General features: G+C 41.5%; 1 protein-coding gene across 1 annotated transcript; it reads left to right on the top strand.

The window, feature by feature from the left end:
* Positions 1-1,917: 1,917 nt before the first annotated feature.
* LOC144798114 (olfactory receptor 5AR1-like) lies at positions 1,918-27,629 on the top strand. The gene is made up of 3 exons (XM_078668873.1): positions 1,918-1,929; positions 8,773-8,924; positions 26,666-27,629. The coding sequence occupies exons 1-3, from the start codon at positions 1,918-1,920 to the stop codon at positions 27,627-27,629; spliced, it is 1,128 nt and encodes a 375-aa protein (XP_078524999.1).

Below are 27,629 nucleotides of genomic sequence, written 5' to 3'. Positions count from 1 at the left end.
AGCGGTTGGTTTGGTGTATAAGTCAACCTTTAGGGTGCCTTCGTTGTTCTTGATAAAAATATCAAGAAACTCTACCTTATTCTTGTTAGTATGGGCAGTGAACCTCAAGTTCACATCTGCTTCGTTCAGCCACAGGAGAAATTCCTCAAGGGTCTGTTCCCCATTGGTCCATACAAAAAAGATGTCATCTATGTAACGGTACCAATGGGAAACAGACTCGAAGAAAGGGGCCATTTCATTAAGGATGTTTTTGGTTTCAAAAGCGATCATATATATATTGGCTATTGACGGAGCCATTGAGGCTCCCATGCTGACTCCCTTCGTTTGTAGGAATAGTTGTTCCCCGAATTCGAAACAGTTCTCTTTCAGCACTAGAGTTAGACATTCCCTTATAAAATTACTACAGCAAGGGATCTGGTGTTCCTCAATAAACCATAGTGTTGTTTCTATGGCTCCAATTTGTGGTATGTTACTATATAATGACTCGATGTCAAGAGTCACTAAAATGTCTCTCTGTGGATTGAATTGGAGATTCTCAACTTTCTTTATGATGTCACCTGTGTCCTTAATATAGGAGGGTGATAAAGAAATATATGGGCGCAATATGTTGTCCAAATATTTAGAAATAGCTTCCAAAGGGGTCCCTATCGTTGATACTATAGGACGATATGGAGGATCTTCTTGGTTTTTATGGACTTTGGGAAGTCCGTAAATACATGATACTTTCCTCTCGGATTTGTTTAAAAAGTCAAACTCTTTTTTGTTTATAATTCCTGTATCTAAGGCTTTAGTTGTTATTTTGCTAATTGTTTTCACTATCCTATTTATGGGGTTCAACTTAATCTTTTTATAGAATGTCGGATCATTAAGCATCTCTAACATTTTACTCTCATATCTTGCAGTGTCAATCAGGACTATTCCCCCACCTTTATCGCTACTTTTGACAGTAACTGTTTTGTCATTTTTAAATTTGTTTATTGAGTCATGTTCGTCTTTTGTGATGTTATAAGTCGGTTTAGGGACAAATTTCAAGGTTCGGTCTAGTTTACTTAGCACCGCTTTCTCAAAGATAGCTATTTCTGGACCTACCTGCTCCAAGGTCGGTGTAAAGGTGGATGGTAGGGCCACTATATTGGGGGATATGTTTTCTAATGTTAGAGGATCATTCTCTGTGAAGTATCTTTTTAACCTGATTTTTCGAAAGAAGGCATGAATGTCTCGATATAATTCGAAGATGTTAACTTGAGCATGGGGGACAAAAGATAGTCCTTTTGACAGAATTGAGAGGTCGGAGGGTGCTAAATTATAGGAGGAGAGATTAAATATCGGGATTACATCCCGTTCCTCCAATATTGCTTGCTCCTCGTTTCCAGGTATTGTTGAGGTTCCTGGGCATATTGGTGATTCTGATAATTCCCTCTCGTTGGATTCTGAAATCTTACTCTTCTCCGTCCCCCTCTCCCCCCTCTGTTCCCTAAAAAAGGGCGACGATTACCTCTATGGTTATTTCTAGGGTCAAAAGATCTTTCATCATGAAAACCCATTCCACCTTCTTCTTCTGATTCTGGATCTGAAGAATCAGAGAAGGTATTAATTCTCTGTTGGGTTTCATATCTGGGTGCCCCATATTGATAATCTGATTTAAAAAAAACTTCCACAAGATACGGATAGGTCCGTTCTAAGGTGTAGAACCTTTTATCTTTGGCAAACTTCTCTTCCTTTCTTTTTCTGAGATAGTCTGAAAAGGAAGCTATATCCTGCTTTATAGTATCAAATTGCTTATTAGCATCTTCCACTGTTGTTGATTTTTTAAGCTTATCTTCGAGTTCTTCTATCTCTTTTCTTATGTCTATGGCTAGATCTTTTGCTGTAGATATTATCAGGATCATTAAATCTCTGGAGCAGCGAGTAGCAATCATGCTCCATTTGGTAAGAAAGGTCTTAATATCGACAAAGAGGCCAGGAATGTTCCTAACTCTCAATCCTAAGGGGATTATGCCATGCTTGAGATAATTCAACATGAACTCCCCATGAGCTTCTATCCTTATGAGTTTTTTCTGTAGATCTAGCAATTTATTAGTATCACTATTGTTGAGAGAATTGCTCGTGGAACCATTTCCAAACGATGCACTGGTGCCTACTAAAGTGGCAAAATCCTCGTCCGAGAACCCAAAGGTCTGAAATTGGGCCTTCAGTTATTTAGAATGCTTGATCAATGATCAACAATTAAGAGGTGACCGGAAGAAAGGAAAAGTCAGAAGATGAAAACAGGGAAAAGCAAGGATCTCACAGAAGATGTATAAGATAAGATAGAAGGGTACAATCCCCAGATGACCTCCAGAAATACAAAACTATTTAGAAGCAAAAGCCCCACACGGATTAACCGTGGGTATAATTTTTTGTGAAGTATCAAGGGCCCCCTGGTAAGGATGAGAATCCTGGGTCAGGGAAAACATACAATGTGAAGGTAAACACCCAGGCTATCTGTCTAACAAAAACACTAGCTATGTATTTAAATGCACCGTTATCAAATGTAGAGAACTTAAACCATAACACAAACAATCATATTGATATCAAAAATAGTATGTTTTAATAAAAACAGGGATACATTTTTACAATGTAGTTATACGGACATGATGAATTGATGATGGAAAATGCTATACTTTTATATTAAAAAACATGAATTAAAAAACATTAGAAGGACAGTGATACACATCCTATCTATTGTTGCTGTGGCTGTTGTATGTCAGTCAACGCGTTTCGACACGTCGTGGTGTCTTCCTCAGGACATTTATAGTTTCAGCCAATTTATCTATAAAGAACAGAATAATATTAGTTCTTATTTTTTCTAGAAACAGTGTCATGGTTTACAGTTACATTCTGTCTATTCATGGTTGATGATAACAAACCCCAGAACAATTATTCATTTCATTTCTGCTATTCAATTAACTTCAGTTAGCATTGGGATATCTAGTGCAGTTCAGTATTCTATCTAGAATATTGCTTTATACATAGCATAGTGTACGAGAGATACATTATTACTGGAGGTACCTTGAAGTGAACAGGCCTAGACAATTATAATTATAATATGTTCTATTTTGTCTATAACATACAGTTGTTTCACTGTTAGCATTCTTTAAAAATCCTGTTCCAATTTTTATTAAAGAACGTCAGTTCTTTATCCTTCTATCAAAAAAGAGACCCAGAAAAAAGGTAAAGCAGCAAGATAAGAGAGAGAGAATTTTAAGGTTACAGAGATTCAAAGGTTAAATCATCTTTTTCAATGAGATTCAAGTGTTAACCTCGACCACGCCTGTAACTGGTGTCCTATATTATTCTACGTTACTAATATTGCGTTTCTATTCTAGCCAACATTATATACAATTTCAGTCTGTGTATACCTATTTTTATTCTCCCAGAATATTAAGATTCCCATGCTTTTACCTGACTAGGCTTCTGTTTAAGCGGATCGTCTGTAAGTCCTTTAGTTTAAGACAAACTAAGTGAGGCACCGTTATTTTCTTCTTTTAAAAAATGGCATGTGAAAACCTGGAAAGGACATAATTTGTGTTCTTTAATAATACACTGTTTATTTTCTTGTCATGGTAGAGGTCGGCATCTAGTTATCCTGATTTTCTCTTTATGTCATATTGCATACCTCAGCGTTAAGGATTCACTGCTCCCATCTCACTTAGCCTGTATTCACTCTTTCAGTGGTTTTCTTTGAGCGAAAGAATACTTCTTGGCTATAAATAAAACCACATAAACTAAACGTTATGTTATGACAAAGTTTTTGCTGGGATAAATTTAATTTGGCTTTATAAATGGTATCTATCTCACCATGTGTAATAAAGTCTTCCAACTATTCAAGGCGACACACCAAAGGGCAGTAACTGGTGCCGATGCAGATTTTCAAGCTAACCCGCGTGGTGTCAGTAGAAGATTACGGCTCCCCGTGAACAAATACAACGTTACCATATAGCTGTTAGGAGAGAATAAAATAAATAGCACGTATGAATATTCTGACTTCCCTTTTGTAACAGACTCCTGTCGATGCCCCGTAGATAAGGAAAGCAGCCTGTATTCATACCTTTGTGATTTTTTATTAAGAAGAAACGCCATTCGGAGTTTTGCTCCTGCAGGCGAGGCTGCCGTCGGACGAGTCTCTTCGTTTCTCCCTTTATAACCGCGGAGACCAGCAGTTTGTTTTGCTAGGCGCCTGCTTCTACCGGGGCTCTAATCTCTAGCAGAGTCCCTGGGGAATTTAAACAATAGTTTCATTAATTTGTGAGCTATTTTAAAGCTATTGCGCTTAGCAAGCAGGGGCCAGGGGGGGGTTTCTTTTTGTGCTTACCTCTTTGGCGCTCTTTCTCTCTTGTGAAATGGTCCAATCAGCGGGCGGCTTGTCTCGGCACAAACGAAGGGATTCACAACCCGCAATTCAATTGGTATTTATATTATGCCTTCGTGACATCATTTCTCTAAAACTCCTCCCCTATTTAAAGCTATATTCTCCTCTCTACCTATTCTGTTTTTTGAAAAAAAGGATGAATGAAGAGTCTTCTAGCGTTCTCCTACAGATTAACTTATCCTCTTTCTACACCGGTTAGTGCCTCATCCACCTAGTTTAGCAACATTACTACTTTTATGTGAGAGGGGTTTAGAGGTTTAATGATCAACTGATCATTCTATTGAGATGGAATTTAGTTTGCATGTTAGTACATTAAGTCACACAGTTATGTGGGGGTCTTCTGTTATATTTGACAATTTTATCATATTATAGCATTTGCCCAGGGACATTCTAAGTTCAAACCATGCTCGTATGTGTCAAGGGTGAAAATCCAGTACAATTCTCGCTTTTTCCTAATTTTTTCCCCTCCCTTGTCATTTGGTAAATGTATTTTTTCTAAGATTCGCCATTTTATTTCTTCAGGAGAATGTCCGAAGTCCAAGAAATGGCTAACTAAAGGTGCTGTAACTTTTTTCGTTTTTATTGCTGACCTGTGTTCAGTCAGCCTTGTTTTTATTGCTCTTCCTGTCTCGCCAACATATCCTAAGTGACAAGGACATGTAATAAGATACACCACATTTTGTGTGTTACATGTCCATAGGTCCTTTGCTTTTATTTCAACATTATTTAGGGTCATTGTTTCTCCGAGGTGGATATTCTTGCATGACTTACATGAGCCACAACTCGATGTGCCTTTTATCGGGTTATTATTTGCAAAGGACCTTTGCACAAAAGGTGGATTTTCAGGACTTTTACTAAATCTAGAGCGGACAATCTGATCCTTCAGGTTTTTATTGCGCCTGTGCGCATACATAGGCTTGGACATTTTTTGTTGAGTATTGTTCAGATTCAATAGGTACCAATTCGAATTGATGATTTGCCTAATGGTCCCATCTAAGGTAGAGTGTTTGGTTATACAAACCAGGTTCGGGGCTGTCTTCGTTCGTTTTGAATTCAAGAGGGCATCTCTGTCATAAAACCTGGCTCTCTTGTACGCCTCTCTAACTAGGCGACGAGGGTACCCTCTTTGAATGAATTTAGTTTTCATATTCTCTGATTGTAGGTCATAATCTCTTAGATCGGTGCAGTTGCGCCGTACCCTAAGGAATTGTGAGAACGGAATACTATCTTTTTGACATTTCGGATGGAAGCTTTTGAAGTGTAACATAGTATTCCTAGCGGTTGGTTTGGTGTATAAGTCAACCTTTAGGGTGCCTTCGTTGTTCTTGATAAAAATATCAAGAAACTCTACCTTATTCTTGTTAGTATGGGCAGTGAACCGGAGATTCCACATCTAGGGTTAACATTATCTCCCTCTCTGGATCAAAGGCATGCCTTTTAGTTTCATGAGGATTTCTTTAGTGTCTTTAGTAGGAGGGCATCTCTGCTACCCGGGGTTTAAGAACAAAGTCACAAAACTGTGATAGAGGTTCCAATGCAGATCCAATGCCCGATACTATGGGTTTAGCGCTGGGGTGTCACACCATCTTTATGTTTTGATTAGGGAATACTCATCCCCTGTCTGCTTTATCTGTATAAAAGTGGGAGGGAATGGGCAACTTCCACGTTCTCTTTGACCAAGGAAGGAGGTGTGTGATATGCTCATTTAACTGTTAATTATTCTTAGAGAGAGAATGTATCATAGAGTCAGTGTAGAATACTGAATATGTCATGATGGTGGAATACTGAATATGTCATTGTGATATGTCATTATGTTCTGCTTGAGCTTTGAAGATAAACCTGTGCAGTTGCTGTTTATGTTGAAGCCTGTTGGATGGGATCCTTATGTTGGAATAAACTTCTGGACTTTCATCTATTCTGTTTCCTTGTGGATTCATAAAATATTACAAGGTGCTCCTCAGAGTGCCCATGGGACTGCTGTGAAACCAGAGCTGGTATCTGCCTGATAGCCAGCAAAATGTGACCTGAAGGAAGAGCTGTCGCAATTTCCTAAAGTGAAAAGTGACCTACTTGAGAAGAAGGGGAAATGAGTGAGCTAACCCTGAAGGAGATGATGACTTCCAGGGTGAGCAGGAAGTAGCTGACCCCGAAGCTGTGAGTCTGTCCGCCTTGAAGCGAGGAGAGAGAGAGAGAGAGAGAGAGAGAGAGAGCAAACAGTGTGTTCCTCATTCAGAGCATTTTCTGTCTGTGGCATTTTCCTGAAGAATGGCTGAGTGGACTGCGCTACTGTGACCCTGAATATACCTGGTGCCATGGCATTGTTCTGAAGGGTGCCTTTAGTTGACTGTGTCGCTGTGATTCTGAAGCTGCAGGACTGTGGCACTGTTGAAGTGTGGCCAAGTTCACTGCACTACTGCCATTCTGAAAAATATGCCCCACGCCAGACCAAGCCACTGTGCCACTGTAGAGAGAGAGTCACAGCCACCCTGCCACCTGAGATGTTTTTACAGCGACCCTGTGACTTCTGATCCTCCATGACGCACCCCATGCCTGGAAGAGGGCCTGCAACCTTGAGGCTCATCAGCTTCACTGGAGCCTTTCAAAATCTTTTCCAGCCAAGGACATTTATTATAGTTTTGTAAGGTCCCCAAACTTTGTTTCACAGATCTGCATTTGAGCCATGATTCACAAAGACCCTCCACACTCGGGGCGGAGGCACCGCAGTCATGATGGGATCTCAGCATCCATGGCAGGATCTCCGCAGTCATGGTGGGATCTTCAGAGTCATGGTGGGATCTACACATTGGGATGCAATGTGGAGATCCCGCCACCAGTGTGAGGCTCTTTGTGAATCTGGGCCATGGTCTCGAACCAAAACACCAAAATTATGTATTATTACAGCTTCTTTTCCTAGAGGTTAATATCTATTTCTTGACATTGATAAGACATATGATTAGAATATGGTCTCCTATTGCTTTCACAGATTTGGTGTGGCTAAAAACAATGGCTATTGAGGAATGTTCTCCCATAATGTGTGATAAAATGTATCAATTAAAAGACATCCAGAAAGCCAATTTCTGCTCTCAGCGCAACTCCCATTGATTCACTCTAGATCTGCTTCCTTGGAACATACACATTCCAACCAATAAACAGCTGTCTTTTTTAACATTATCACTGTGCAGAATTTCACAGCAATCTGTATCATCTGCAATCCAGCAGTGGTGATCTTCATCAACTGTCCCCCACACAATTATTTCATCCCTGTGTAAAAATGGAGGACTTCTGGAAATTGTTTGTGGTCTTCATTCTTATTTACGTCAGTGGGTTTATTTCAGAATGTTGCCTACACTAATATCATCTGAAATAAAACCCTATTCTAAATGTAGTTTACAACAATATCGTACTATTGGGTGTAGATTTTCTGTTAACTCCAAAGGTGAAATATTCTTGTAAATAATATTTATATTCTGACAGCAATATTCTATATGAAAAAGGAGATGGTTATTGAATTGTCCAAATGTTACATCAATTGATTCCAGCATTCTGCATACTAATATTCCACATTATATATCCACATTATAATTCTGTAGTTTTACACATTAATACCTTACAATGCTATGTATATATCTACTACAGGCTCTGTTCATCCTATAGTCTCTTTTAATAAAAAGCAAAAGGAGGAGTAAAAGTGGGGTATTAATGTTATAAATAAATAATATTTGGAGATTATGTGTGATTTCTGATATATTCCAGTGTGTACTTTCCTGTATTATAATATCCCTATAATCATCTTAATAACCAGCTTTAAAAATAGCCACTAGAAATGGAAAAAGAAGAAAAGAGTGTCTCTTCTAGGAAGGTCGACAAGCAAAATTATTAGAGAAAGCTCAAAAAGGGAAAATACTTGGAGAAGTCGTCCCCTAAGTCCTGTTTATGGATGAGGAGAATTGGGAACTGGTCTTTGATGATTGGGGACGCACTTGTAAAGAGTAGGGCTGAGCCACTTGGAAGACATATATATGGAGCCTCCAGACAAATATTGAATTTGAACATTCTGTAAGAGACACTTTCTTCATTGCTGCCTCCCGCAACATTCAATTTTCAACCAATTGAGAAGAAGGCAAATCAGGATGCAAGAGCTATGGGATCTCCTTGGGGCAGTAATCTGGACATTGGGGCATCCATTTGGGTCAAAAACATATGTCACTGGAGGGCTGTAGACACCCCTGGATGAATTAATTATTTTGAAACTTGTCTTTTTTTAAAGTAACCATAAAGCACAAATGTCACCATACAGATCTGTGAAGTGTCGTGCAATCAGGGCTCATTTCATTAAATACATTTCTTTATGTTCACATCAGCAACTGAATCTCCTTTTAAGGAAGCAACCCTGTGATCACAAACTCTGCTTACTAACTGAAGAACTGCATATCAGCATCAAGAACTTTCAGTCTAGCTTCAGGAATCTGTACCCTTCAAAACTGTCTAGCCTCCGAGAGAACACAACATGCAGGTATGTCCTTACAAGTATTTGCTCTCATCACTAACTAACAATAATCTGATCATGCCTGTACTGAATATGTGATAGCTTTATTCTTTTCTGCTAAAAATGTGCATGTTTCAAGAAAAAAAATCTGTTTTCCTTAATACATTTTACACCCATCGAAATGTGTTTTCTGCCCAAGTTAAGGAATCTGAGAGAAAAAACAGATTCACCAAAAATACATATTTTGCATTGGAGTGGAGAATTGCTTCAGGATGGTTCAGTGCTGACTGCTTTTGGTTGTTTTAAAAGAGAAAAAGTCGTCACTCAGGATGCTATGGTCAATAAAAACCATTCGCCCACGCAAAAAGAATTAACTAAAGGAAAGACACATTTTCTTATCCTTCATACACCTTTAAGGTTCTAGAAACATTCTCACTGCTATTTAGTAAATTGTCCAGTTAATTTGCAAAGACTTTCAAAACAATGTGATGGCATTTCAGACTATGCATATTTATTATGTAAATGATTGCAAGCAATAGTGTGTACTCTATACTGTCTAATTATGATTCACGATACACAGACTACCCCAACTTGCCTAAATTCCCTTGTTTTGTCCCTCCCCTGAGTGTGTTAGTTGGACATCGGCTGGTGTCCTGCTTGTATCACACCATAACCACTTGTGTAATCCCTTTTATGAAAAATTAAATACTGTCCGGCTGGACAATGAATATAGTTTCTATTTAGTCTATATTTATTTATGTGAAAATTCCTTCGTCTAGGGACCACTGTCCTCTGTAAAAACGTAACTACCCAAGGTGCCTAGCTTATCGCGCCTTTGGGTTCCCTTGTGTTATATAAATGGCATTTCAGACTTAGGCCAACCATCCGTTACTGAATTTCCAAACATATACACTTCCCATACTCTGATCCCCTTCCACCCCAGGAAAATTCCTATTAAAGCCTCGATTTCCCTGTCCCCCACACTTCTACTCTGTCCCACTTGTGTGTATTTTGAGAGTGTGAGAAAACATAATAGTCTGTTCCTCCCTAATTCTAGGCTTTTCACCATCTCACACCATACCTCACCCCATCTCTGACACCTCAAAAAGTGTTTTGGAGGAACACGGTTGCTGGTCAATGATGCCTTCTGTAGTTGTTCCACCCAAGGGACATCCCATCCTGCCTCACAAAAGCGTTACAGGAAACTCATCATGACCCTCCAAGTCAGTGCCGTTACCGCCTCATGCTTCCATACCCTGAACATGCTGAAGAAGATTTTCAAATAGCTCCCAATAAGCACCTGGAAAATCGTCACAGATATCCGGGTCTCAAGCAAGCTGTACTATGGGAACACAATCTATGCCGGGATCAACAAACCCTTCACCAGCAGGCTGCAGACCATTCAGAACTAAGTTACCAAAATCACTTTCAAACTCCAACGCCGCACTCCCCGCACACCACACCTGAAGGAGCTCCAGTGGCAAACAATTAAAATTGAAACTCCTCACTCATACTTTCAAGGCACAACATAACAGTGGCCCAGATTACTTCAACAATGTCGTCTGCTTTCACAAACCTTCATCCGGAATCCCACCCACACAAATCTCATGCATATGGAAAACCAGATCTGGAAATGGATCCTTCTCCTACATCACTCCTAAAGCATAGAACGACCTGCTGCTATACATAGTAGCCTCCTTCTAACTTCTTAAATTCCTCAACAAGATACGGCTTTTCGAGAAGACCCACTAGGCTGTAGGTGTGCCTAGACTCACATCTGCTCAGCACAAGGATTCCCTTCTGAGTGATTGTACTCTCTACAAATTTGCATAACAAAACATAACAGCTGTCAGATGGGCACATTTGCTTCACCTCAGGAAAAGCTGGATGAAGTCAGAAAACTTTGCCCCAGTTAACTAAGGGTGATCTTCCGACTTCACGATCCAAGTAAATTCTTCACACACCCTCAGTGTGTACCCAGTGCCACTGCAGGAGTAGTTCCAGTCTACTGGGATGTACAGCATAGTGAGTCATCTGAGACTGAGCACTAGTCCAATACAATAGTGTTCACCTTGCACAATGAGGAAGCTAGTCCTTGACCTCAGGGTGATACCATGGTGGTTGGAAAGTAATGATCAGTGAAGCACTAGGACAGTTATTGTCTGTATTGTTAAAAATCATTTTTATGCATTGCTTGTTTATTTGCTCTGGACAGCTGGTAATTGGCCTTTGCAGTAACAATAACATGCTTAACAGGCCCAGCTCATGTGCCCCATAACTGTCACTCAGTAAGGCAAAAGATATGGGAATGTGAGTGAGGAGTATATTTGTTCTGCCTATTTTCAAAATATAATATGATTTTAGATTATGTATTTTCCTACCAGCCGTTGTGCAGGATATATTTCTGCTGTATAAAATGTAATGGTGTAATGTAATGTAGAGGTGGTCATCTTTGGTAAGATCGCTCCACAATGGTCCCCTGAATGGTGGCCTACCTCGCTGGGAACTCCACCTATACCGTCAGTTAAGGTCAGAAACTTAGGCATAGTTTTTGATGAGAAACTTAACTTTGCAGCACATGCAAACCAAACGGCTGCCAATGCCTATCACAAACTCAAACTCATTAGGAAAATAATCCCATTTTTATCTGATAGTGCGGGAAAAACAGTGGTTAGCACACTAGTGCTCTCATCCCTGGACTACTGTAATGGTTTATTTGCCAATGCACACTTGCACAGTCCAGGGTGATCTCCAAACTTCAAATGATCCAAAATGCAGCTGCCAGAGTACTTTCAAGGACCCCAAAATTTAAATCTGTCAGCCACATCATTAGGAGCTACCACTGGCTGACAATAAACAATCGTATTAAATTCAAAACCCTCTGTTTAACATTCAAAGCTATTCATAACACGGGCCCAAGATTCCTGCAAGAGCAGCTCTCCATCTACTACCCTGCAAGACAGTTGAGATCGATGCAACTACAGCAGTTGGCAGTACCCCGCACCAGAACGGTTACCTGGGGAGACAGGCGTTTCACAGTATCTGCTGCCAGACTCTGGAATTCGCTCCCGTTAACCATACGAATGGCACACTCCCTGTTCCAGTTTAGGAAACTGGTGAAGACATGGCTGTTTAACCAGTAAGAAATCCCTGCCTCTACGCTTAATCACCCAGAGACCCGTCTAAGCAATTCACTCCCGTTAACCATACGAATGGCACACTCCCTGTTCCAGTTTAGGAAACTGGTGAAGACATGGCTGTTTAACCAGTAAGAAATCCCTGCCTCTACGCTTAATCACCCAGAGACCCGTCTAAGCAATCTTAGCGCCAAGACGCCTACGGGCACACGCACGCGCTCTACAAGTTGTATTAATAAATAATAATAAATAAATAAATAATTAAATCATAACTTTGATATGATGATGCAACCAAAACCAAATTTGCATTGCAACGGTAACCTGGGCTGAAAACTCCCAAGATCAGGTTAAATTCCTATTCTGTATGATAGCTTCTGCCTGCTGCAACTTCAAAGGACTGCTATCAGTTTGCTCAGAATACAGGGACAGGGGCTGCTCCTCCACTTAAGCAGAGGAGCATTGCTCCACAAGCCCCAGAGCTGGAAAATATCAACGGTTTAATGTGTATTTATTACCGTTTTATTTTTCAGCAACCCGTCCTGAACTAAGTATCAGGATGGGGTGAGGCCAGTGTTGCCGAGTGGCAGCAGCAGAGAGCTATGTGCTTTAAAATGTGCATGTCTCTTTAGCCGGCCGCCCTGGGCCTGTCAGCCAGACATGTGCATTTTAAAGTTCTCTAACCTAGCTATCTTAGATTGCTCAGTTGGAGAAAGCACAGGCCTCCAGTGCTCTTAGATGTGCTGAGAGAGGCCGCTCTATACATTCCTGGTGCTTCTTTCATGCTGAGACAGCACCACGGGGATTGGGTTGTGCAGTTCCCTGCTTCCTAGGCTTCCAGGAGAAGCCGGAGGGAGGAGGATGTGACGAGGCCAATTAAAGAAGGCACTTTTTTTGTGCACCCCCACCCTCTCACCCTCTGTAACGCCAGCTGTCTCTGTACATGGCTAAAATCCTCTGGACAGCGAAGAGGGACATCTCTGTTTCAAAAGACTCCTGCGATATTCTCTCCATTTAGAAGAGGGTTCTGAGCAGATCCAGTGGAGCTAAGCTTTGCAGGAGGCTTGAACCAAGTGTTAGCACACAGGAGAACACTTCTTATATAGCCCAGATGACTGATCTGGGAGGACCAGGTGGCAGTTGGAAGGCAGAAAACTACTGTGCACTGCTGAAAAGGGGATTCATCAGTTAAGGTGTATGGAACTCTGGGACAATTTTATTGTCAAAAAGCATGTCCACAGTAAAGTAAGTGCCTCACTTTGCTGGACGAAAGTGGTATTTCTGCAAAATAAATAAATATATTAAGATTAGCTAAACAATGGGACAGATTTATTTCACAATCCACATGTGAGTAATTCCTCTTCTGAGTAGGTCAACCTTAAGTTTTGTTGCTTCCAAATGTCTTCTTCTTGTAGGCATTTATAGAGTCCGGACCTGTTCAGTTCTGAACATGTTTACAGTTTTAGAGTGATCTAGGCATCATGTGAATAGTATTTAAGCCTCAATGAATTGGTGTGTTGCGGCAGTGGTGACATGCATTAGAAAATAAATGAGGGAGTCGTTTTCTTGGAAGGAGACCTACCAAATGTCAGAATGGTGGTGAGCAAAAGGTTAGAACTTGTTGTTGGGATTGTCAGACTGGTATTTTTTTTAATCCAATCAAGGACAGTGGCTTAGATTTTGGACAGGAGTTCATGGTCAGCAGTGTGCAAAACTATTGACATGTTGAGAAGGATGATGATAGCAACACCATTGGAGTCTACATTGTCCTTAAGGTCATCCAAAATTCCAGTTTACTCATGTTCATTGCTTCTTCCAGTACAGAAATCTGTCTCTTTTGCTTGAGAGGAGGTTGTTTTCTTCAATGACATCAGAAATTCGAATAAACAAATTGTATTATGTACTAACATTTAGGGGTTTCCTTTCACAAAAGACACCTGCCTCTTCAATTTTTTCGTCAAAGGTGGGCCGTCTAATATTGATCTGTTATTTGCTGGGTACACGTGGTCCTGGGTTAGTGATGTCTTCAGCTGGGTGTTTTTAGTTCATTAGTTATGTCTGGTTAAGAGGAATGAGCTGTTGGTTCTTCTGGCAAGGCAGTTGGGATGCCAAAGGGAAGTTTTTGAATATATTTGAGGGGCACGGGTATGTTGGTGATCCAGTATTAGAGATAGCTTTCATTATTTCAGTAGTTAGTTTTAAGGAAACTATGTCGAATCTTTTTAGGCTGCAGAGTGTAGTATTGTGTGCAGCAGTCTAGTGTTTGGAGTAGATTTGTGGGAGGAGCAGGAAAGGGAGGAGCAAGGAATCGTAATGGGAAGGCAGTTAGAGTAGGGACGAGTTGGTGGATGGAAGCAAAGAATAAAGTTCCTTCAAAGGTATCATAGTGTCCGAGTGTTATTTAGCTCAGAGACACGACAAACTGGCGACGAAGGTGGGATGGTTGCGCTATGCCAGCGCGCGAATCCCAGGAGCTGAACAACTCGTCCCATGAGGCACCGGCAGAAGGTCGCCGTCGCGACAAATGTGCCCGAGGACAGACCGCTGCTAGAGTCGATGCAGACGACCCAGCGATACATGCCCCGTACCACCGTGGCTGGAAAACCACGTGGAGCTCACACCTGAACGCGCTAGTGAGCGCTAGATCGAACGCGCTGTCGAGCACCAGATCGTGGGTGCTCACCCCCGATGCGTGAGATTACGCATGGTTGCGCACGGCAAGTGAAAAAGGACGTCGGGAGCTCACCCCGGTCCTACCTGCAGCACAGAGCCCTCCGAGGTGAATGATGTCAGCCCAGGACCTGTGAAGGGAAGACCCCCAGGTCCCGCGTGGTGCGCGTCTGCCGGGTGAGTGCCTGATTGAAAAGTGAAACCAAGAAAGAGCCAAATCTCGTGAGGAATGGGATTTTGAGAGTGGTGGCCATTTTTGAAGTCAGTACAGAAAGAGGGGTGGTCCGAGTTCAATGGAAGTATTTATACAATTCTTTTGTATTAATGTATATTTCTAAGGCACCACATTTTATAGTTTGTCTTCAAAAACGCTTAACGTAATCAAAAAGTGGGTATGCAGTAATAAGAAATAAATTGTATTTAATCCACATACAGATTAATTCATTATACCTCTGAACTGCATACATTAACTTCAAAGTCAAATATATTTCATCAATATGAATTATAAAAGCATTGCATTGTAGCTGCTCTCAGTGCAAAGGGAAAAGGAAGTGAAAGGTTTGTGAGGGACAAGGTAAAGGTGGTGTGACAATGTTACATCACATTCAAATCATAACGCCTTTACAATTAAGGTAATATCAGTGTTCCTGTTGTACATCACACATAGGTAAGATTCACTCTTTCCTTTTGTTCTATGGTGTGTAGCAATTGAGGCGTAGTCTACGTTTCGACCCCGAAAGCGTAAAAAGGGTTATTTATCCCTCATGTTGGGGTCTTCATCAGGACAGAAGAGAGAGCCTGGAAAACATAGCGTTAGCTGGCATTAATGGTCTATGTGGTGGATATTTGCATTAGATGTAGGCTAATTGGAACTTTACCTACATATAAAATGGCGGACGGCGAGTCTTGCGTCACGTCTGGGGCCTGGTAGTGCTCCTAATCATTTCTGAAATATATATGGGGAGGTTTTTAGTGGGGTTGCTGAACCCCTCATTAGCCGGACAGTAAGACTGTTTAGTTTACACTTACTTGAAATCATCATCTTATAGTGTGGCGAAGCTCACTGGGAATTCTTCATGTATGTGTCTTCATCTTGCGCCACCCATCATTCTAAAACGGGGCATTAGACAAATCTTAGTCACGAAAGTAGTGAGACCGAATTCTTCAAAACGTTTGAAAATGAAGGTTTGTGTACTATGCCTGAGTGGTTAATCGAGAACTAGTGGACAACTATAGAGATCGATTAGAACCACCTTACTGGCAAAGCAGTTGTATATATTTTTTAGCAGTAATACAGCAGTCCGTTCTTTATCGTGACTCTGTTTGTTGTAATTAAATAAATAAATAAATAAGGCCTCCGGGAATAATATTTATCCCCGCCTGGTAGGTTTAACTCGTAAAATCATGCTGGTCATGCTAATCTTCTCACAGAGTACTGGAGATGCAGCAATCGTGTACATTCTTCATAATAACATATTAGTCCGATCGTAATCCAGACACTGCTTGTTGCATGTTATCCAAGCCTACGGGAACAGTATTAATCACCGACTGATAAGCCTAACTCCAAAACCATGCTCATAGTGCTGGTATTCTCGTGGAGTACTTGGTTTGGCTTTCCTACCTGCATAGGAACTGCAGCAGACCGCTTGCGTCGCGTTCTCCCAAGTTGTGGAGTTACGATCCACGCGGGGCTGTTGCTAGATGCTGGGTGCGGGAGGGCTCGTCCCAGGCAGCCAATCAGAGGCTTCCCTGTGTGTATGCCGTGACGGGGCTCGGGGGACTGTCTAAAAAGATTACTCCCAAATTTTCCAGATGAGACGGTCCGGGGGAAGGGAGCCCGTGGACTGATAAATCGTTATGTTCCCTCATGTGGCTATTGAGTCTCATGTGAGGAGTACAGTACTATTCACTTATGTTCCGAAACAGCAGCCGCAATTCTTAACATTTGAACCATCATGCCGGGTATTGAGTTACAATAGTTGTTCTATCATTTAAATTGTGTACATGACAAAAACCACAAGTTGACAATATCGTACCTATGTACGTACATATTCAGAAGGCTCATAGTGCTCCTATTCATACATTTCTGACAATGATATCTCACATGTCCATTATAAAAAACATGTCGCTTCTTCTCATAAAGTCAAGCGATTATATCAACCTTGTCAAGTCTGCATCTGTCAAATCTGCATATTATAACCATATTGTTGCCCTGCATCTGAGCTAAAGGATTAGCCCAGTCATTACTCATCTTATGGCAATGAAATAACCCATGTCAAATCAGCATTATGTAGACGTATAAATGTACATCATTTAAAGTGAAAAAGTTCTTTCAACTCATTATTAGTCTTAAAGCTTCATAGAATATCACTTCGTAACAGTTCATGAACAGTTTATAATTGTGATAGTCATGTTGTCAGCCTGTATAGTATTTAGATTGTCAGCCCATGAGACTACGTCTGGCCGCGCAAATGTGACTGTCACGCCATTACCTCTGGAGATGGTAGCTACAAGGGTATATTAATGTTGTATCTAGTCTATCTGGGTAACCATTGGTATCTTACCGCTAAGGCGTATTGTTGATATGTAGTCTCTATCTAGGTAGAATATATACAGTGATTACTCGGGATCAAGTCCTGCCATCTGTGCAAAGTTCGCATCAAGTTCATTTAGACCTCTGTTTATGGTGTCGAACTTTTGCATCCATTTGCATTCTCTGATGTTTAAAATTGAGTTGAGATTGCCCCCTCGAGGTCCGAGAGTGATCTTTTCCAATACAACCCACTTCATGGATTCGGGTGTATGGGTCTTTTCCATGTAATGTTCCACCATTGGTGCCCCTGTAGTCTGGCAACGAATTCTACTACAGTGTTGGAAAATTCTGTTCTTGATCTTCTGTTTGGTTTACCCTATGTACATAAGGTCACATGGGCAAATGATTGCATATATGACACCACTAGAGTTGCAATTCGAAAAAGATTTAAGGTCTGTAGTTAAATTGTTGTTGATAACTTGTTTAGTCTCCCAACATGTCGGACAGGCTTTACATGTCGTGCAACGAAAGTGGCCTACCACTTCCGGAAGATTCCAGAGTCTTTGTATAGTTGGTGGCTGTGGTGTGTCCAACAGGGAACGCACAACGTGATCTCTTATGTTTTTCGCCTTTTTGAAGGCATGCATTGGTGGTTCTGGACATTCAACAATATCAGCTACCAAATCCCAGTGTTTGTTTATTATTCTCTTTATTTCGTTGCTTTTATTGCAGTACGTTGTCACACATATCATCCGTTCCTTTGGTAACTGACGTTCCTTTGGTTCCGACTTGTATATGCTGAGATATACAAGTCATCACACTAGAGGATTAAGGGACAATCTACCCTTTGGGCAATTTCTCCGCATAAGGAGAAATTGTTCTCGTAAGGAGGACTACTTCAGAGAGGCTGATGACCTAATTCTCCGCCTGATCGAAAGAGGATACCCTAGAAGATTGGTGAACAGATCTAGGAAAAGAGCATGGTTTCAAGACAGAACTACTCTACTGACACCAAAGGAACGTCAGTTACCAAAGGAACGGATGATATGTGTGACAACGTACTGCAATAAAAGCAACGAAATAAAGAGAATAATAAACAAACACTGGGATTTGGTAGCTGATATTGTTGAATGTCCAGAACCACCAATGCATGCCTTCAAAAAGGCGAAAAACATAAGAGATCACGTTGTGCGTTCCCTGTTGGACACACCACAGCCACCAACTATACAAAGACTCTGGAATCTTCCGGAAGTGGTAGGCCACTTTCGTTGCATGACATGTAAAGCCTGTCCGACATGTTGGGAGACTAAACAAGTTATCAACAACAATTTAACTGCAGACCTTAAATCTTTTTCGAATTGCAACTCTAGTGGTGTCATATATGCAATCATTTGCCCATGTGACATTATGTACATAGGGCAAACCAAACAGAAGATCAAGAACAGAATTTTCCAACACTGTAGTAGAATTTGTTGCCAGACTACAGGGGCACCAATGGTGGAACATTACATGGAAAAGACCAATACACCCGAATCCATGAAGTGGGTTGTATTGGAAAAGATCACTCTCGGACCTCGAGGGGGCAATCTCAACTCAATTTTAAACATCAGAGAATGCAAATGGATGCAAAAGTTCGACACCATAAACAGAGGTCTAAATGAACTTGATGCGAACTTTGCATAGATGGCAGGACTTGATCCCGAGTAATCACTGTATATATTCTACCTAGATAGAGACTACATATCAACAATACGCCTTAGCGGTAAGATACCAATGGTTACCCAGATAGACTAGATACAACATTAATATACCCTTGTAGCTACCATCTCCAGAGGTAATGGTGTGACAGTCACATTTGCGCGGCCAGACGTAGTCTCATGGGCTGACAATCTAAATACTATACAGGCTGACAACATGACTATCACAATTATAAACTGTTCATGAACTGTTACGAAGTGATATTCTATGAAGCTTTAAGACTAATAATGAGTTGAAAGAACTTTTTCACTTTAAATGATGTACATTTATACGTCTACATAATGCTGATTTGACATGGGTTATTTCATTGCCATAAGATGAGTAATGACTGGGCTAATCCTTTAGCTCAGATGCAGGGCAACAATATAGTTATAATATGCGGATTTGACAGATGCAGACTTGACAAGGTTGATATAATCGCTTGACTTTATGAGAAGAAGCGACATGTTTTTTATAATGGACATGTGAGATATCATTGTCAGAAATGTATGAATAGGAGCACTATGAGCCTTCTGAATATGTACGTACATAGGTACGATATTGTCAACTCGTGGTTTTTGTCATGTACACAATTTAAATTATAGAACAACTATTGTAACTCAATACCTGGCATGATGGTTCAAATGTTAAGAATTGCGGCTGCTGTTTCGGAACATAAGTGAATAGTACTGTACTCCTCACATGAGACTCAATAGCCACATGAGGGAACATAACGATTTATCAGTCCACGGGCTCCCTTCCCCCGGACCGTCTCATCTGGAAAATTTGGGAGTAATCTTTTTAGACAGTCCCCCGAGCCCCGTCACGGTATACACACAGGGAAGCCTCTGATTGGCTGCCTAGGACGAGCCCTCCCACACCCAGCATCTAGCGACAGCACCGCGCGGATCGTAACTCCACAACTTGGGAGAACGCGACGCGAGCGGTCTGCTGCAGTTCATATGCAGGTAGGAAAGCCAAACCAAGTACTCCACGAGAATACCAGCACTATGAGCATGGTTTTGGAGTTAGGCTTATCAGTCGGTGATTAATACTATTCCCGTAGGCTTGGATAACATACAACAAGCAGTGTCTGGATTACGATCGGACTAATATGTTATTATGAAGAATGTACACGATTGCTGCATCTCCAGTACTCTGTGAGAAGATTAGCACGACCAGCATGATTTTACGAGTTAAACCTACCAGGCGGGGATAAATATTATTCCCGGAGGCCTTATTTATTTATTTATTTAATTACAACAAACAGAGTCACGATAAAGAACGGACTGCTGTATTACTGCTAAAAAATATATACAACTGCTTTGCCAGTAAGGTGGTTCTAACCGATCTCTATAGTTGTCCACTAGTTCTCGATTAACCACTCAGGCATAGTACACAAACCTTCATTTTCAAACGTTTTGAAGAATTCGGTCTCACTACTTTCGTGACTAAGATTTGTCTAATGCCCCGTTTTAGAATGATGGGTGGCGCAAGATGAAGACACATACATGAAGAATTCCCAGTGAGCTTCGCCACACTATAAGATGATGATTTCAAGTAAGTGTAAACTAAACAGTCTTACTGTCCGGCTAATGAGGGGTTCAGCAATCCCACTAAAAACATCCCATTATATATTTCAGAAACGATTAGGAGCACTACCAGGCCCCAGACGTGACGCAAGACTCGCCGTCCGCCATTTTATATGTAGGTAAAGTTCCAATTAGCCTACATCTAATGCAATTATCCACCACATAGACCATTAATGCCAGCTAACGCTATGTTTTCCAGGCTCTCTCTTCTGTCCTGATGAAGACCCCAACATGAGGGATAAATAACCCTTTTTACGCTTTCGGGGTCGAAACGTAGACTACGCCTCAATTGCTACACACCATAGAACAAAAGGAAAGAGTGAATCTTACCTATGTGTGATGTACAACGGGAACACTGATATTACCTTAATTGTAAAGGCGTTATGATTTGAATGTGATGTAACATTGTCACACCACCTTTACCTTGTCCCTCACAAACCTTTCACTCCCTTTTCCCTTTGCACTGAGAGCACCTACAATGCAATGCTTTTATAATTCATATTGATGAAATATATTTGACTTTGAAGTTAATGTATGCAGTTCCGAGGTATAATGAATTAATCTGTATGTGGATTAAATACAATTTATTTCTTATTACTGCATACCCACTTTTTGATTACGTTAAGCGTTTTTGAAGACAAACTATAAAATGTGGTGCCTTAGAAATATACATTAATACAAAAGAATTGTATAAATACTTCTCGGACCACCCCTCTTTCTGTACCTACATAGTGACCCAGGTCCATGAGTTCTGAGGGCTCACCCCTTTTTTGAACTCCTACATTTTTGAAGTCCGGCAGCCATAGACATTCCCTATCTAAAGACAGTGAGCGGCCATTTTAGGGTCAGGCAGACAGACTTTTGGTATCAAGCACTGGCAAATGTAAGAGTTACAGTGCAACAAGCATAAGCAAATGCAAGCACAAACAAGCACAGACAAATGCAAACTCCCTATGCAAACAAACACAATCAAATGCAAGCGTCAAATACAGACAAGCACAGACACAAGCAAGTTTCAAACGTCAACAAGCCCGAGCAAATACAAGGGGATGTAAACAGCATAAGCAAATGCAACTTCCGAAATAAACAAGCGCAAGCGAATGCAAGGGTCGAATTTAGACAATCACAAGTGAGTGCAAGTTCAAATGCAAACAAGCCCGAGCAAATGCAAGCCGATGCAAACAAACAAGCAAACACAAATTCTGAAATAAACAAGCGCAAGCAAATGCAAATTTCGAAGTAAAGAAACACAACAAGCACAAGTAAATGCAAATCTCGAATGCGACAAGCATGAGTCAATGCAGATCCCTAAACGTAACGAGCACCAGCAAAGGCAAGGTCCAAAGTAACTTTCAGTACCACGTGAAAATAAATAATTGAAACTAAAGGAGCATAAGAAAACAAATGATCTAGATGCCTGAGTAAACAGGTATCCAGGAAGTTTTTCTCTCATCAACTAAATGATTGGACAACCTGCACGAGTCCAGAAAGAGACGCAAGAACAAGATGTCAACTTTGCCACGTATCATCACGAAAAAACCCCAAACCACCTGCACATGACACCAAAGAAAGCGGGAATTCGCTGTACCACGAGTCACGCATGACGCAGCCGAGTGGTAATCATTCCGAACTCAGGAAATCCAAGCTTAAGTCACCGAAGCATACTGAGACAGTCGTGCTAAGGGCGGACAAAATACAGTAACCACCCGGGAGCGGCGAATCGTTCCAAAATCAAAAGAAACGACCAGACACAGGACCACGGCCGAAGAGGGTCAGCAAATAAGACAGGAAGCAAAATAAACAGTCCTGTGACAGCAGCAGACTATAACCTTCCTCCCTCATGGCGGTGGGAAAAGCAACACCGCAGTCCAATCCCTGCATTGAAGTACCACCCCCAGTGACGCAGACCAACAGTCAGAGTTTGGGTCCTCAATGGAACAGGTAGCTGGAATCACTGGATGACTTTCTTGAAACAACCAGTGAACGAAGAGATGGAAAACGTCTACTACTACTACTTCAGCTTGTGGGTCACGAAGGCCGACGCTTAATCAGAACATTTTCAGCAAAAGAGACAGAGACATATGGGAAACTCAAAGAGATGCTCCGTGCCCATTTCGACACAAAGGAAGATGTGGATCATGAACGCATCGTCTTCAATGCGGCACGGCAGGAACCCGGGGAATCATTACCAAACTTCATAACAAAGCTACAAAGTCTGGTGCACCACTGCCATTTCAATACATTTACAGACGAGGAAGCAGTTCGACTCCGGGTAATCGAAGGTTGTTCAAAACCTGACACAAAGCGCAAGATCCTTCAAGGGCAGTTCTCGCTAAAAGAAATCATCAGGAGGGCTGAAGTTGGAGAGCGGGTTAAAGCAAGACTATTAGCAAAAGAACTGCACCCGAATACAAGACACGAAGATAAAAGAAAGGAGACGTCTCTCATGCCTGTGAAGAAAGCCCAAGAAACAAACAAAACCAGAAAGAGGGAGGGTGAAGGCAGAATAGTGATAAGACAGTGGAAGAAACCAAGTGACGTGAAACACCCTGAGTCAACAATACAAATGGCAGTGAAGGATGGCAAACAAAAGACCGGGATGGTTCAGAAGTACGACAGCCTCACTGATACAACCTCAAGGAGTCGTTCAACTTCAAGGAATCATTCAAAAGACACTACAAACTATTCGGAAGAAGCACCAAGTGGGACAGACCACACAAAGGAGACAGATGACAGTCTGCTCAATGGATATGTAGAAACGACCAAATACAGACGAGTGGACAAGTCACGCCAACTTTGGACACCGGTATACGAACACACACTAGCAACCCACTGCCCATCAAATGTCGCAGACTCTTCTGAGGAAACATTAAGCAGTAGGACACACTACACAAGTGACACTGACGTCAGTGCACCCAACAAGCGAGAAGAAGAAACAAATCACATGAGGCGTGGTAAGCCACTCAGGCACCGAAAAGGGATAGGCACATGCACTCAAGACATCCATGACAATGAGAAAACTGGGAAGAGACAGTTAATGTCATGTGAGAGGGGCAGAGACCAATCGCGTCAGGACCAGACCAAAGAAATAAACGTGTGGCTAGCAAATAACCTATCCACAGCAATAACACAAAGGACACTTCAAATGCTACACCCAAAAAAATTTCTCACAGATGACTCCGACTCCAGGAGCACGTCATCACAGTCTACCAGCTCTAGAAATATATCAGTCAAAACACTCTCAAAGGAACGTTCTCAAAGGAAATCAGCAAAAGGCTCCTCCAATTCAGAAAGCGTGTCTGTACGATCACTCAGGTCAACCGAATCACGGTCCTTACAATGCTCATGGCATCAATCACCTGAATGCACAATGGAATCAGAGAACATTCTCCCCGTCCAGAGCAGCATATCTCACGTCAATGACTCAGAATATTTGATCACCCCACGATACAACACGTCATGCCAGTCACAGTTATTTCAAGACATAAAGGTTATACCGGCACCCCTGAAGGGGTCAGCGAGGCTGACTCAACGTGCTTGCAGAAGGAAAATAGATATATGGGACAACACCCACCGGGTGACAAAGGACTATCCTGCCACTCAGCAAGGAAGGCAAAATGTGTGGATAAGAAAGAAACATACACATGCCCGGATGATCCACGAGTCAACCAGTCCCAACCGCGAGTGGGAGTGGGTGAGACAAACAGAGTCAACAAATGAGTTCCAAGACCAAACCGAGATACCCATGTCCGATAGTGTCTTACTGTCTGGTATGCACGACTCGGAACAAGAGGACATTGCTGCCCCCGACCGGAAGCGACAAAAGGAAGTAAAATCGCATGCAGATGTTCGGAAGAGAACCAGAACATCGTCCACTCATGAAGGAGATCGAGCGTCAATCGAACGAGAGCCACCAAGAAAGACAGATTGCCGCTATCGAGCTGAGCCATCAACTGCCACCTCACAAAAGGCAACCACGATCACGTCAGAATCTGTAAATGAGTGGATAACTCAGAAGACTATTGGAAACCGCAACGAATTTGAGAACCAAAGGATCACACACAATGTCTCGCACTTTCAAAAGTGCACTCCTGCAGTCAAGGATGCTCTTGTCAAGACAACCGACAGATCGAACAATGCAGTGTCTCCAACAGACTATACCTTGCTGACGCCTGAGGAGCGGACTGAGTCTGAGCCTGGAACGGAGACGCGTCTATGACCCATGCGGACAGTCCGCAGACCTGTGCGGCCGGTCAAGGAACTATAAACATGTTTGAAGTTAATTCTATTTTGTTGAGAAAGGGGGAGATGTAGTATCGTGTGCAGCAGTCTAGTGTTTGGAGTAGATTCGTGGGAGGAGCAGGAAAGGGAGGAGCAAGGAATCGTAATGGGAAGGCAGTTAGAGTAGGGACGAGTTGGTGGATGGAAGCAAAGAATAAAGTTCCTTCAAAAGTATCATAGTGTCCGAGTTTTAGTAGTGGCTGCTACTATATGGAAGCAGTACTCATGGGTGGTAGGTTTTCCAACAAAATGATCCGCCAGCAAGTCACAGATCTCTTAAGAGTGGTTTGCGCAGTTTGTGGTATGGTGTGCAATTCAGAGATGACACACCTAACTTGTTGTGAATGCAGAAGTCTTTGACTTTCTTGTGAGTTGTTTTATATAATCTGTACTGTTGCTTGTCCTGGTTTTTCACAATGATAATGTGACTCTAGATCAGTACTTAGTAGTTGTTATAACACTATTTGAAAAAATTACTGCACACGTCCTTGTCTTCCTTATTTATGTTTTGTGTTGGTTGTGGTGCAACGGTTCAGGTACTTCTGCCTGTTTTTATTTTATTTTTTCTATCCCTCCCTATGAACATTTTTGCTACATTGAGGGTCTAATTGACTCCAATTTCCTGAGCAAATGTCATGCTGGCTGAATCCTTTATATTTTCTTTTCATTGGAAAGTTAATTAAAGGTTTATTGACTTTAGAAATTATGACTAAGACCAGTATGTTTTCTGAATGCAAAATAGAAACAGAAATATTGTGATCCAACCAAATAGGATATTGTGTGATCAGTTATGATACTCCGAGTGCTCTTTGGAGAGTTAAACCCAGGAGAGCGCACAGAATCAGATGCCTTCAAATTTTAGGTATCATGTCTACCATATCAATGGATGTTCCAATTCCCAAGGCAAATTAAACCCAGCTTAAAGGTTAGTATTAAAGCATATTTGGGTCCCGGTCAATAGAATGAAGGACATATTTTCACATTCATTTTACGATTCCTTAAGATAACATTGAAAACCTTTTTTTAATGCCACCATATTTAGCGTGTTTTTATTACTTGTGATCACTACGTACATTTTGGTTAGTTCTTTTTAATTATTTTTGATTCTTTACATATTAAATATATTGCTGTTTGGTTAGGTATCGCACATAAAATGCATCAGTTGTTTCTGAGGCCTCTTATTTAAAAATTATAAATTTTGGGAAAATAGTTTCCTACTTACATTACTACATTTTAAGTGTTCTAAAGTGTCATAGTCACCATTTAAGACCACAGCTGTAGGGTTTTGGCTAGCACGTAGAAGCTAGTTTTCTGTTATAAACGCACTGAGTAAATAAATAATTAGACATCGTATATGGTAAAGAAAGATGGAAACTTAGGGCACGATTGTCAAAAGATTTTTTGAGTGGTTGTTACTTCCCCCTTAGAATGCAAGAACATGCCAGGAGTGAATTAGGCCGGTTGACAGAAAAAAACATATTTGGTAATCCGGCCTATAGTGTGAAAACCTGTTCATTATGAGATGTCTCTCTTCACCCAATTTTGGGACCACAGTATTCATCTCATGATTATTTATATGGACCAGAATTTGCGATGGGATTGTAGGGATCCAGAGAAAACTTCAAAGTCAACTGGACTTATATTCCAAGCTCTTTGCCCACAAGCAATGTAATCTAACAGCAGCATGAACATATTTAGTCGCCGTCCACCTGCACCAATTTGTGGGCATCAATTGATGCAATGAAATGTACATGTCTGTGTCAAAGTGCTGAATCATTCAGTTCCCCTCTACATGGCATGTTCTTGTCTTTCCTCTATTAGATCTCTCACTGGGAGCTCTTCCGAGCATCAAAACCAAACGAGTGCCAGCGAATTCTTCCTCCAAGGTCTTTCAAGCCATCCCCACCTGCAAGCCTTGTATTTCCTTATTTTCCTGGCCATTTATGCGATTACAGTATCTGGAAACACCGTCCTTCTCCTCTTAATGATAACTGATGTCCAGCTTCATACCCCCATGTACTTCTTCCTCAGCAACTTATCCTTTATTGATATCTGCTTCTCATCTACAGTGGCTCCCAAGATCCTGGAGAACACCCTAGGGAAGAATAGGAGGATCTCCTTCCTTGGGTGTGCTGCTCAAATGTATTTCTCCCTGGCTCTTGGAGCAGCAGAGTGCATTACCTTGGCCGTCATGGCATGGGACCGTTATGTGGCTATCTGTAACCCCCTGCGCTATACTACCATTATGAGCAAGAGACTTTGCCTTCAATTAGCTGGTAGTGCTTGGACAATTGGCTTTCTAAATTCAATCATCCATGCTTACCTCACTTTCCAGCTGCCCTATTGCAGGTCCAACCATGTAAACCACTATCTGTGTGAGATGCCAGCCCTCTTCAGACTCTCTTGCAAAGATACCACCGTCAATGAGATCATGGTATACATCTCGGGTGGCATCATTGCACTCTTCGCCTTTCTTCTGACCCTTGTTTCTTATGTCCACATTGTGTCTTCTATTCTAAAGATCCGCTCAGCCAAAGGGAGGAGCAAAGTCTTCTCCACATGTGGCTCACATCTGACTGTAGTAAGCATGTACTATGGGACCATTATCTTCATGTACCTGCGGCCCCGGTCAAGCTACTCGCCAGAGCGGGACAAGGTCCTCTCTGTACTTTACACTGTGGTCACACCTATGCTTAATCCTTTAATTTACAGCATGCGTAACAAGGAAGTCAAAGGTGCCCTAAGACGTGCACTCTGGAGAAAAAGACTGCGATTGAGAATATAA

Source organism: Lissotriton helveticus, chromosome 12 (assembly GCF_964261635.1).
Source record: "Lissotriton helveticus chromosome 12, aLisHel1.1, whole genome shotgun sequence".
In the NCBI taxonomy this organism is placed as follows: domain Eukaryota; kingdom Metazoa; phylum Chordata; class Amphibia; order Caudata; family Salamandridae; genus Lissotriton; species Lissotriton helveticus.
Note: the sequence above shows the minus strand (reverse complement) of the source record. Positions and strands in the feature narration are given on the sequence as shown.

What these genes read in the sequence shown, in the direction of transcription:
- LOC144798114 (XM_078668873.1), top strand. An exon ending in CGAGAGAACACAACATGCAG is followed by an intron (nt 8,925 to 26,665) that starts GTATGTCCTTAC and finishes TTCCTCTATTAG; the next exon opens with ATCTCTCACTGGGAGCTCTT.